The sequence below is a fragment of the Danaus plexippus genome, chromosome Z (genome assembly GCF_018135715.1).
Source record: "Danaus plexippus chromosome Z, MEX_DaPlex, whole genome shotgun sequence".
Classification (NCBI taxonomy): Eukaryota; Metazoa; Arthropoda; class Insecta; order Lepidoptera; family Nymphalidae; genus Danaus; species Danaus plexippus.
Window position 1 is genome coordinate 10,019,987 of NC_083559.1, and position 13,063 is coordinate 10,033,049.

At 32.8% G+C, this 13,063-nt stretch overlaps 2 protein-coding genes across 3 annotated transcripts in view; one reads left to right on the top strand and one right to left on the bottom strand.

The window, feature by feature from the left end:
- LOC116777228 (epidermal growth factor receptor) overlaps positions 1-7,892 on the top strand; it is a 59,312-nt gene extending 51,420 nt beyond the window's left edge. For both annotated transcript variants that reach the window (XM_032670648.2, XM_032670647.2), the window contains exons 2-5: positions 1,165-2,565; positions 2,866-2,998; positions 3,457-5,284; positions 5,437-7,892. In XM_032670648.2, the coding sequence (XP_032526539.1) occupies positions 1,165-2,565; positions 2,866-2,998; positions 3,457-5,284; positions 5,437-6,288 (4,214 nt within the window). In that variant the 3' untranslated portion in view covers positions 6,289-7,892. The remainder of the gene's footprint in view (positions 1-1,164; positions 2,566-2,865; positions 2,999-3,456; positions 5,285-5,436) is intronic.
- Positions 7,893-8,694: 802 nt separating this feature from the next.
- Positions 8,695-13,039, bottom strand: LOC116777925 (dnaJ homolog subfamily C member 22). The gene is made up of 6 exons (XM_032671731.2): positions 12,538-13,039; positions 11,126-11,273; positions 10,747-10,951; positions 10,364-10,507; positions 10,127-10,250; positions 8,695-9,959 (listed from the first exon to the last, which is right to left on the bottom strand). Exons 1-6 carry the CDS (start codon positions 12,796-12,798, stop codon positions 9,729-9,731), a joined length of 1,113 nt encoding a protein of 370 aa, XP_032527622.1. The 5' UTR covers positions 12,799-13,039; the 3' UTR covers positions 8,695-9,728.
- Positions 13,040-13,063: the final 24 nt, after the last annotated feature.

Sequence of the window (13,063 nt, forward strand, 5' to 3'; positions counted from 1 at the left end):
CAGCAGCCATATCATCCACAGTTATTGTGAAAATTATATGTATTGCTTTATTAAGTATTAAAACAGTAACAAAGGATTTTGCAAAACCTAGAGTGCTAAATCGTCATGTTATAATCTTTGATGAAGTACTTTATTTTATCTTTTGATATTATTTACTCGGCTCTTAAGTGGACAAACCAAATACTAAAGCAAGTAGAGCATTTAAGTGAAGAAAAACTCTAAAGAGGATATATATGCAATAAAACGTCCAGGTAACAATGTAGTCTGATATATACCTGCAAAGGGCAAAAACGTATCAGGTGACAAACAGAACTGCGGTACAGCTAGAGCCACTCGGTCCTCATAGCATTGTTACTTTAAAAAAAAGCTATTGTCATCAAACACAGGTATTTTACCCAAGACGTATTTATCCTTTGGTGGTTTACGAGGAATATCTAAAGTTAAAGTGCTATTGTTTGATGCCTTTATTTCTAAGATCTCTAATTTCTCGAAACAGAAAAATATTTAACATTTAATAATAATATACATTTTATACTTCAAATGAGAATGAATATTACAATCGAATATAATCATTTTTAACAAAACAATGTATAGTTTCGGTGTAAAATATACGATTCTGTCCAACAAAAACATTTAAAAGTAGAACGAGTCTTTTATTTACATTGTAAAAACAAACTGTTGTTCGGCTAACAATGACTAGAGCTCTAATTTAAACATACGTATTCGTCCGCGTACGTTAACTTGTTAATGTAGTGTAACACAACAAAAGGAGCACTATGTTGTGTGGACGGTCACTGTTGCGGCGCTAGTCGTATCTTAGTAAGGAACTGGTAGACTCAGACCGCCCACGGGGGCAACACCTCTGCTCTCTCGTACAAACCGCTCTCCAACACAGATTTCTTTACTTATTTAGAGCAAAATCACATTCACTTTTCCAGTTTTTATATACTGACAATAATTTATTAAAAAATCCGTTGGCCTTCCGCTTTATAAAATATTTATGTGCATAAATATATATATGTATTTTAATTTATTCTTGTAATGAAGTCGAATATTTATATAAAGGTCACTTTATAATTTTATTTGTTAGTATATTTGTTCATACTAGTCGTAGATTATGAAATATATCTAATAGTACTAATGATATCATCATTTTCTTTGCAGTATGCATCGGTACCAATGGGCGGATGTCGGTGCCTTCGAATCGAGATACTCACTACAGAAACCTACGCGATCGATTCACCAACTGCACCTATGTCGATGGTAACTTAGAATTGACGTGGCTCGAGAACGAAACGATGGACCTTTCATTCCTACAACACATAAGAGAAGTGACTGGTTATGTTCTCATTTCGTATGTGAAAGTGGCTCAAATCATATTACCAAAACTACAAATTATTCGTGGAAGAACACTTTTCAAACTTAATGTTAGAGTTGAGGAATTTTCCCTTTTGGTAACTATGTCTTCGGCTCTTACACTGGAACTTCCTGCTCTTAGAGATGTCCTTCGTGGCAGTGTGGGCATCTATAATAATTACAACCTTTGTCATGTTAAAACCATTAATTGGGATGAAATTATTACTGGTGTTAATGCAACATACGTCTTTGTATACACCTTTAATGTACCGGAAAGAGAGTGTCCGCCGTGTCATCCTAGTTGTGAGGCAGGTTGCTGGGGAGAAGGAATACATAACTGTCAGAAGTTCTCAAAAACAAACTGTAGTCCTCAATGTGAAGACGGAAGATGTTTTGGCCCAAACCCTCGGGATTGCTGCAATACTTTCTGTGCTGGGGGGTGTAAAGGTCCTCTCCCTAGTCAATGCCTTGCTTGCCGAAACTTTTATGATGAAGGAACATGTTCCCAAGAATGTCCACCAATGCAAAAATATAACCCAACAACTTATTCTTGGGAACCAAATCCTAACGGAAAATATGCATACGGTGCTACTTGTGTTAGGAATTGTCCAGAACATCTATTAAAAGACAACGGAGCCTGCGTTAGGAGCTGCCCCCCTAACAAGACAGCAGTGAATGGTGAATGTATACCATGCAATGTGACTTGCCCAAAAACTTGCCGAGCTGAAAAACCTATCCACTCCGGAAATATCGATAGTTTTAAGGATTGCACTATTATAGACGGATCGATAGAAATTCTTGAAATGACTTTTACTGGGTTTCAACACGTTAACGCTGATTACTCTTTCGGAGATAGATATCCAAAAATGGAACCTGATGCTTTGGAAGTATTTAGTACTGTACGTGAAGTTACCGGTTACTTAAATGTTCAAGCTCATCATCCAAACTTCACAAGTCTCTCGTACTTTAGAAATCTAGAAGTTATAGGCGGGCGTCAAGTTGTAGAAAACTTATTTGCATCTCTTTATATTGTAAAGACCTCTTTAAAATCTCTGGGACTTAAATCTCTCAAAAGAGTGAACTCTGGCGCTATAGCAATCATGGAAAATCGACAACTATGTTTCGCTGATAAAATAGCATGGAATAAGCTGGGCAAATCAAAAGATCATAAGCAAATAATTCAGAAAAATGGGGATCAAAGAAATTGTGGTGAGTATACAAATGCCTTGCGTATTTTAATGGGGATCCTCATACTACACTGTATTTTGCAATAAACGCTATTTGCGAATATTTCACGTTTCTATTATAATTTTTATATAATATTTACTTTGCAACTGTGCAAGCGATATTTGAATTATTATTTTTATTACACTTTAACTAACCCAATAACCGCCTAAGCCATCACATGTTTATGCTAAGCGATATATGTATTCAAATAAGATTAATTTTTTTTTTTATTTTATGAGTGTTTACAAAGAAAACCATCAAAAAGTTTTTTTTCCCTGACAGAAAAATTGAATTTGGTGTGCGATCCTCAATGCTCAGCGGATGGCTGTTGGGGTCCCGGGCCGGATCAATGTTTATCATGTGAAAATTATAAATTTGGAGAAACTTGTGTTCAAAATTGCTCCGTACTTCCTGGGTGGGTATTTTAAAGGTTTACATATAATTTTATTGCAGATTATCAGAAAATTTTTGAAATAAAAATTTGTTACGCTATATATTACAATTTGTTGAAATCACCGCAAAACAATATTTAGATACTGTACTGAATACCTAACTGAATAACATTTGTATAAGGTAGCTACTAATATGACAACATGATAGCAAAAATTGCCGGGTTGACAACTACCTCAACAATGCATTGTTTTGTCATACATACTTAAATTTTTACTACTTAATATATATAACTTCAACCACTCTTTAAAAAATTATGAGAATATATTTATATTGAAATGAAAAAATAAAATAAAAATATAACATATATTTTATCATGACATAATCTTGTAAAAACAATGTAAACGTCATACTGATTCTAATATTTTATTCTGACGGAAAATAATATCATTGACTGATTTACCTTTTATTACAAAATTTCAGACTTTACAAAGGCGGACCAAAAGTTTGCAGACAATGTCATGCTGAGTGTTTAGACGGGTGCTCTGGTCCAACAAGAGCAAATTGCACTAAGTGCAAACACGTACGGGATGGACCCTACTGTTTCGCGGAGTGTCCAAAGTCTAGATACACAACAGGAAACGGCACCTGCTTGCCATGCCATCAAAATTGTTTTAATGGATGCACTGGTCCTGAAAATATTGTTGGCGAAGGAGGATGTAATTCCTGTAAGAAGGCTATAATAAGTGTTGAAGCCACTGTTGCTAGTTGCCTTAAAGAAGATGAACCGTGCCCTGAAGGGTATTATAACGAATGGGTTGGCAATGTAAAACCTCTTGAAGGAAAAGTAAAAGTTGTTTGTCGTAAATGTCATCCATTATGTTATAGATGTACTGGTTATGGCATACACGAGCAGGTATGTCAAGTGTGCAACGGATTTAAGAGAGGTGACCAATGTGAACATGAATGTCCACCAGATCATTATACAGATAAAGCCAACCGTCTCTGCACACCATGTGATCCAGAATGTCGAGAATGTACAGGGCTAACAGCAAAGGACTGTATAAAATGTAATAATCTTAAAGTATTTCTCGGAGATGATAATGCTAGCCCATTTAGCTGCACTGATAAATGCCCAAGCGAGAAACCACACAAAATATATTTTGACGAACTTCTTCAAAACCCTATAGATGAACCATACTGTTCGGCTTCGTCAAATGGTCTTCCTAATATGGCTACTGCAAAAATCCCCACAGTCCTAGTTATAATATTCATTATAGCTTTTATCCTTCTCATCATTCTTGCCATAATTGGTTATACATGCAGACAGAAAGCCAAAGCAAAGAAAGAAGCCGTAAAAATGACTAGGGTACTCACTGGATGTGAAGATAATGAACCACTGAGACCAACTAACGTCAAGCCGAACCTTGCAAAATTACGAATTGTAAAGGAAGCAGAGTTACGTCGAGGAGGAATGCTTGGTTTTGGTGCTTTTGGTAAAGTTTACAAAGGCGTTTGGGTACCAGAAGGAGAAAATGTGAAAATTCCAGTAGCCATAAAGGTTTTGAAAGAAGGAACAGGAGCCAACACAAGTAAAGAATTTTTAGAAGAAGCTTATATTATGGCAAGCGTGGAACATCCCAATTTATTACAATTGCTGGCAGTATGTATGACCAATCAAATGATGCTTATCACTCAATTGATGCCTCTTGGCTGTTTACTTGACTATGTTAGGACTCACAAAGAAAAAATTGGATCAAAAGCATTTCTAAATTGGTGTACACAAATTGCTCGTGGTATGGCATATTTAGAAGAAAAAAGATTGGTTCATAGAGATTTGGCAGCTAGAAATGTTCTAGTGCAAACACCCAATTGTGTTAAAATTACGGATTTCGGACTTGCCAAATTACTTGATATCAATGAAGATGAATATAAAGCAGCAGGCGGAAAAATGCCCATAAAATGGTTGGCTCTAGAGTGTGTTCAACACAGAATATTCACTCACAAAAGCGATGTTTGGGCTTTTGGTGTTACTATATGGGAAATTCTCAGCTACGGAGCAAGACCATATGCAAATATTTCAGCTAGAAATGTTCCTCAATTAATTGAAAATGGTTTAAAATTACCTCAACCAAGTATTTGTACATTGGATATTTATTGCATTATGGTCTCGTGCTGGATGTTGGACGTCGACAGCCGACCAACGTTCAAGCAACTAGCTGAAACTTTCGCTGAAATGGCTCTTGATCCTGGACGTTATCTTGTAATACCTGGAGACAAATTTATGCGACTGCCATCCTATTCACATCAGGTAATAACTGCTTTTTATTAACTAGTACGATAGTTCAACCAACAAAAACTGTATAACACACTTATTAAAGTACATACGAGTATTATAGCAGTTAAACATTGGACGTTAAAAAATAAAAACCGTTTTAATAATAACTATGCAAACATTTTCAGGATGAAAAGGAACTAATAAGGACTCTTTCTTCGGGAATGGAAGGACCTGAACCTCTAGTAGAAGCGGATGAGTATTTACAACCACAACTAAAGCCTTCAGTGCCCGGTACGGCGACAACCAATTCTACTGCTACCGTGACTCTTGAAACAAACAGACACACTACAAAGCCCTGTACTTCTTCCTCCTGGACTAATAACGCAACCGGACAAGAAAATGTTACTACGGACAATTCCAACAGGCAAGAATGGGATCAAGATGCGTTGCATTATAATAATTCTTCAAATGCAGATGGAACAGAACTTCGACACTATTATAATAATGGTGTTTGTGGGTCTGAAAATACCAGTTCCCGTTACTGCAGTGACCCAATGAGAAGTCGACCTGACTGTGCCGAGACGAAGTTCGATAGTATGAGTAAAGTCAGAGAAGCACACGTAGGAAATCTGAAATTAAACTTGCCTCTTGATGAAGACGATTACTTAATGCCATCCCCCCAACAAAATCAAACAACTTCTACCTATATGGATTTAATAGCTGAGGGAGCAGAAGGACAAGAAAACCAGGATTTACGTTACAGTGGTTTCCTTGCATCTAAGCGATGCATTGATAATCCGGAGTATTTGATGTCTGATCAGAACGTTCCTCAGCAAACCCTGGGAATACCCACAGAGCCAGTGGCGCCGGAGTCGCTCCCAAGTGAAACCAGTGAGAGTGTCAATACGCCACAGCCAGGTCCTAGCCGATATGCACCGCAGCGGTCTGTAGAGGAAGAGTCCATGTCGGACCACGAATACTACAATGACCTTCAACGCGAGCTGCAGCCGCTACGCCGGAACGAAACAACCGTCTGACAGGCCTCAAGGGCCGCGCGCGGCAGTGAGGCTTGCGCGCTGGTCCTCTACTTCGAAGAATCCGACTATGACAAATACGAGACGTCTACTCGTTTCTAAGACTGCATACTTAAAGGAGCCCAAACCTCCTAGTGCCATTAATAAGATGGCTAGTGTTAGCTTGTTGTGAAACAGTGAAACTAAAAGATTTATTGTAGTTATAATTCAGTTTGTTATTTTCTTCTACTTAATTATTGTAAAAATCTGTTAAAACCTATGATTTGTAAAAATATTTCAAATGAAGTGCTTGAACATATGAAGAAGTGCTTCACAAATTATAAGTTATTTATTAATTTAGTTTAAGAAAGGCTATGTTTATGTTTCCAGAATGTATAATTTTAAGTTAAAGTTACTTTTATTTTAAACTGTGATAATTAGATTAATTACATTACAATATACATTTAGTTCGGCTCAAGACAACTGTGAAATTCCTTGAACGATATTGCCATAATATATCTAACTACTTAATGCTTGACACTGTATAATGACGGGGTGGAGATATTAAACCGCTTGATACAGTTTTGCGACATTCCTCGTGTGAGCTCTGACGGCTTGTAGACTTTCCTGACTGGAATTAAAACGTAGATATTACTCGTACGTACCAATTTATATAACATATACAGTAGCTAACATTTGCAGGAACATCTTGCCCATATATTCGCCAGATAAAAAATTTTAAAGTGTCTTGCCGAGGAAAGAGAACGGATTTTCAAAGACGTTATAGTTTTGCTTTCATTGTTAATCTCAGAACCAATTATTATACTGTTCATAAAAACACATCTCAATATTTAAACTTTTATTAACTAATTGTTTTATTGTATGAATAGGTTAATTCGACCGAACCCTCGTTTGCCATTTATTTTGTAAAAATTATTTCGATACGTTTTTGTATATTTTACTTAAATAAGAATATAAATATATAAATTATAAAGGTACAGAGGTCGTTTTGCGTGTAACCACGTCGAACGTACGAGTTTACATACTGGAGTGAGTTGTTACGATATGTGCCATTCATATACAAACATACATACTTGTTATCAAAATGTTAAACATTCACTATATTATAATCATTAAGTAATTTTACTTACTGATCTTCACGAAAATTTTAAGCATATTGAATTTTAATGTAGTAAAAAAAACTATCAATTTAATATTTGTCTTTCTATAAATGATACGTGTCAAATCTATATTAGAAAAGTAGAAAACGTTATAACATTAGAAAATCGTGTTAGAAGAGTATTATCGCTTTATCAATTCAAAATATTATATCGATGTAAACATCTTTATAAATATCACTCTTTATATCCTTAATACAATGTAATCAAATTTAAATAATTACACGTATTTAAAATACTTATTATTAAAAACGATTTTTAAATGTTCTTCAATGTATGGAATAGCTGTGAACGCAACAGATCACTACAAGACATGTTTTAAATCTTATATGCTTGGTACTTCAGACAAATGTTAAAATTAGTGGTTTATGGCTATCATATTATTCTGAATGTGTAGATGACGAAGTAGGGGTACATGTACCTTAATAAATAAATAAAAACGATTTAAAAGATGTTTCATTGAGATGTTATATCTCGTTAATGCTTTTTGTTTTGACTTTTGATTTAAATATGGAGACTTCTAGTAAAATGTGTAGTGAAGCCAAATAATAATAAGATAAAAGAAGAATAAATAAAAAAATATCTTTATATTTGGGGGGGGAGGGGATTCTTAGACTCAGTTTTATCGAAAATTTCCTCTAATATAAGATATCGCTAATATTCATAAAATCGTTACAGATAAAATAATATGGGTTAAGCATGACTTTTTTTTATCACAAGCCAATTAATGAGCTATTGGAAAATAGGTATGAATTCAACAATAAACATCAATTTTTTTGTTATTAAAAAAGATCAAGCATCTGTTCTCATAAACATCCTCACTTCAACACCTTTTTTTTACTATAAAAAAAAAATGTTTCTATCTAAATATTCAATAAACTCTGTTAAGTATAAAACAGGTATGTCAATAAAAATTACATACACATATTTATTTATAATTATTAACTAGATTTCACTATCACTCAGTTACATTATTGACAACTTGTATTTGAGGTCTAATTTAATCAAAAACAAATTGGCTGTTTAGTGTAATAAAATTTTCTTGTATCTTTATAATTTCGATCTCATAATAATTACAACGACTAAAATAACAACACAACAAAACAACTTCTACTATCAATTATTAATTAGTATACCAACAAATATTTTCTTTTACACCAAGCTTCTTTTTATAGTTGGCAAATAAGGTACGGATCGCTTGATGTTAAGCGGTTACTGTAGCCTCTGGGTGTGTTATAAAAAGAAAAAAATATTATCATTTATAAAATATTTTAATTAAATGTATAAATATTTCGTATATAAGAGTAACTATAAATAGAATAATGTTAATAAAACTAAACTATATATTACTAAAAAAATAAATTATAATAATAATCAGTTTATACACAAACAGATCAAAAATTAAATACAAGTCAGGTTACCGGCTTTACTCCCTGGTAAATTATATATCTGTCTACAAAGATATGTTGTGTAGCAATTGTCACAGTTCTATAGTGTTTTAAAAACCTGATTGATATATATAATGTCCAAGTTAGACAAAGCCAGTAAAAAGACAATAAAATGGACGGTTAAAGTAACAGTTTCAGTCTAAAGTTAATTGCAGTTTATTAAGAATTAACAACTAAATTATATTTAATAAATAAAAATACACAAATATTCCAAATATGTGGAATGATATGTCTCTGTGGTTGCAATAGTGATTAAAAAATATAAAAAAAAAAATATCTTTTTTTAAATAACTAACAAAGGTTTATTTCTGATTTAATTTCACTCAAATCAATTAAAATTTAAAATCAAGTATTGTTATCCTGTGTTGGAAAAGAGCTTATACTAAATCTTAAATACAATTGGTACATTTAATGCAACTACATTTTAAATAAATCAATAAATAGTATTAACCGTAATAATCTTAACAACCTATTGATTTCAATGAATTTGAGCACATTTAATCTTCCTTCCATAAAAAAAATATTAGTTGACAAGTAGAAAAGTTTTATATAAAGAGATTCACTTAATATTAAAACATACATACATACAAAATAAATCATAGTACAGGAATTGTTATAGTAAACTTTATACCATCAAATGGCATAGAAAAATTTATAAATAGATAAAATTCTACCTTATAAATGTGGTTAAATATAACTCTGCCGATGTTGACAGTGTTATAATTGGCATATAACAAGTTCCTTTTCAGAATGGAACCTTTTATAATACTTAGGCTACTTAGGCTACATATTTAAAACTTCATTGGAATGTGTATAGTAATAATCACATTAATGATTCTTATAGATCCTGGCCGTTGCCATATTCGTCAGAATTGTCCCTCTTGTTTCTACGATGTCTGCGGTGTTTGCGGCTAGATAGCAACTCGTAGGCCTTCTGGATGTCCATGAAACGTTCTTGGGCTTCCTTCTTTAACTCTGGCTTTGCCTTATCTGGATGATTTTCCCTTGATAGCTGCCTCCACTTTGTTGTAATTTCCTGCTGACTCGCATCTGGTCCTAGACCCAGAACCTATTAAATCATAATGTGTAGTTACAAATATAATAATATCGTATAAAAATATAAATCTTAATCACTTTATGTATCATTTTCAGAGAATTTTTCAGATTTGATTTACTGCTTCATTATCTCTATTCTATATTCCATTGGTTAATATACTTCACTTCCTAACAGTTTACCTTGTAAGCATTCTGTTCTCCCTTTGGATCAGAAAGATCAATGATCTGCTTCCATACTTCATACCATCCATGATGCTGAGCGAATTGGTATGTATCCACAATACATTGCTTTACATCCAGCCACCTGTTTAGAAAGAATTTTTTATAATATTACAATATTGAATTTAAAGTAAAATTTAATTTCGTTCTTCCTCGCTTAGTAAGACTCTAGTGAAATCATTAATTAGATATAATTACCAGGGACTAGTGAAAAAGTGATGCAGTGCCTCATACACGGGAACTTCGTCTCCATCACTGTCAGTGATGGTGCCATGGAAATAGAGGTAACCTACCCAGAGAGACAGGTAAAGGGAGGCACAAACACCCAGCACTATTATCCGTCTGTTGAGAAAATAAAAACGTCTATACATAATATTATGATACTAGAAATATAAACTGGTTCATTCCATTTAACAATTCACACAATGTACTATTTCTTATTTCAATGTAACCTAAAAAGAAACACATTTAACAAGTTATATTTAAACTTCCAAATGTTTTTTGTTCCATAAGTAGTAATAAGGTTTGGGACGTACCGCCCAACAGACAATTTATCCTCGAGCCATTGAAATAATACTCACTTGACAAAATGAGTGCGTTTATATGGAGTCCGGCGCCACTGTTTAGAAAACGTGTCAAAAGCCAGTGCAGATACCAGTACCATGATCGTGAACCAAAAACTCTCGTCGTAAATGTAGTAACGCAACGGGTACGCCACATACGCGCCTAGTACAGGCCACAAGAATGAACCACACTCCCTGCCTATATTTCCCACTGTCCACACACCTGTGAATAAGTTATTATACATTTATTGTTTTTTTTTTTAATCTTTTAGTTGTTAACATTGTAGTCGGGTTGAATATTATGGCTACCAACAAATATGAGTTGATATGAACCTAACTGGTAACACCAATTTAATGAAAAATGATTCTTCAATTATATATAGAAGACAAAACTCACCGAGAGCAACTACAAATGGTACAAGGAAGTTCAGATATCTAAAATTGATGCCCCATATCTCTTCAGGTGGAACAGCAAGCATCATCATCTGGCCCCATGAGTAGCTAACCATTAACATTCCAGTGAAACGGTTCATAGAAAATGGAGGCTAAAAGAATACATATAATTAGTCATCCTGAAATTAGTGCCAGTGTAATCAAATAATACAGTTCTGTTTTGAAGTCATGGCATTGTACTGTGTTAACAAAATATAACATAATAATCAGAAATAATCTATCAGCTTTTTCAATAGGTCTTGAAAATTGCTGAAATTGTGGTAATAATAATATATTAATGGTATAAATTGAGGCCAGAAAGATTTGAAATATTTATAGAATAAAGAAAACGAAAAAAAGATTACATTCTTAACAAAAAAGTATATTACACCAATTGAAAGAAATAATTGGTAAAAAAAAAAGTATTTATGAACTTCACAAAATTCTTAAAAAAAAATATTACAAAAATATAACAGAAAAATAACAGAATTAATTATAAATCACTGAAAACTTCCTTTAAGTCAAAGTTGTAATACTTGCTTGTCAATATACTGTAGATGTAAAATAAAAATCAAATAAATTTTTACTTCATAAGTAAAGAAATTTCAGAGACATGAGTTATCAGATTTTAGATATAGTATATAATGGGTGTAGCAAGTTGTTAATCATACAATTATTATTTTATTAAAGTTAAATTGATGATTGGGATTTAATAAATAAGCTATATAGTTTCTAATCAGAAAAACTATATTAAAAAAACTTGAATAGTATTTTGACCAGTAATAATCCCTAACTGTACATCCTTCATAGTAAGATTTTTCCATTGTAACTAATTATTTATAAGTATATCAATTTTTTTCATTCTTCTAAAATATCATAGTAGAGACACAAAAGGTAAGAAACCATACCAACTTTAATCATGCAAATAAAATAAATACCTAGTATCAAGAGAAGATTTATAAAGTCTTATGTCAAAAAATATTCAATTAAAAATATCACAAAATTATATTAACAAGCATTTGAAAATAGAACATTACACCTTTAAGTGAAGTTTTAAGTAAAACACATCAACTGATGTGGCTCAAATAATTGCTGAGTTTCTAAAAATTTTAAAAAGGGAGATGATGAACAAAATGAGGTATTTTCAAATTAGATAAGCAATATAAGTATGTACCTAAATATTTTTTAATCATCAAGCTTATCTTTACTATCATGATAAATTAAAAAAAAGAGCTGTAGTTTCAGAGTTTATGATAAATATATAAGTTTCGAAATATGAAATGACATACTTTACTACATCTCGACTGAATTTTTAAAGAAACCTTTTTTTAAGTGAAAAACTACAAAGTAAAAAATAATGTGATTTTTATGTTTTACCTTTTTGTTATGTTTCATTCTTTTCACTAACGCTTGAATATGTTGAGGGTCTTCATTAGCATCTCTGACGTACCGTGGTATTCGAAATATTTCACCGAGCCAACCGATACCAAAACCCCCGAGGGTGGACCACCAAACAAATGCATGTTTATCTCTACGTAGATAGAAATGATGAACTCCGAATATACCGCCAAATAGCCAAAATATGTATGCTACAATAACCGACTTCTGACTTGGCATATTGACCCCTTTTACAGCCATAGTGAAACTAGTTTTTATATATAGTATAATAGTCCTATAATATCTATATATTTCGTTATACCTTAATAATAAGAGAATCAATTAATTTATACAACTTTTCTGTGATAAATTCATAAAAATACGTTATCAAAATTTTTCCGAATAATTAAACACTACCAACGTTGACACTGAACTGTTCTGTCAACACAAAATGCACATAACGCAATACATAATATATGATATACCAACTCTACAATAGTTGTTAGAAAGAGCTGACAGCACACAA

What these genes read in the sequence shown, in the direction of transcription:
- LOC116777925 (XM_032671731.2), bottom strand. Translation starts at nt 12,798, where the DNA reads ATGGCTGTAAAAGGGGTCAATATGCCAAGTCAGAAGTCGGTTATTGTA. An exon ending in GAATGAAACATAACAAAAAG is followed by an intron (nt 11,274 to 12,537) that starts GTAAAACATAAA and finishes GTATTCTTTTAG; the next exon opens with CCTCCATTTTCTATGAACCG. An exon ending in ACCATTTGTAGTTGCTCTCG is followed by an intron (nt 10,952 to 11,125) that starts GTGAGTTTTGTC and finishes ACTTATTCACAG; the next exon opens with GTGTGTGGACAGTGGGAAAT.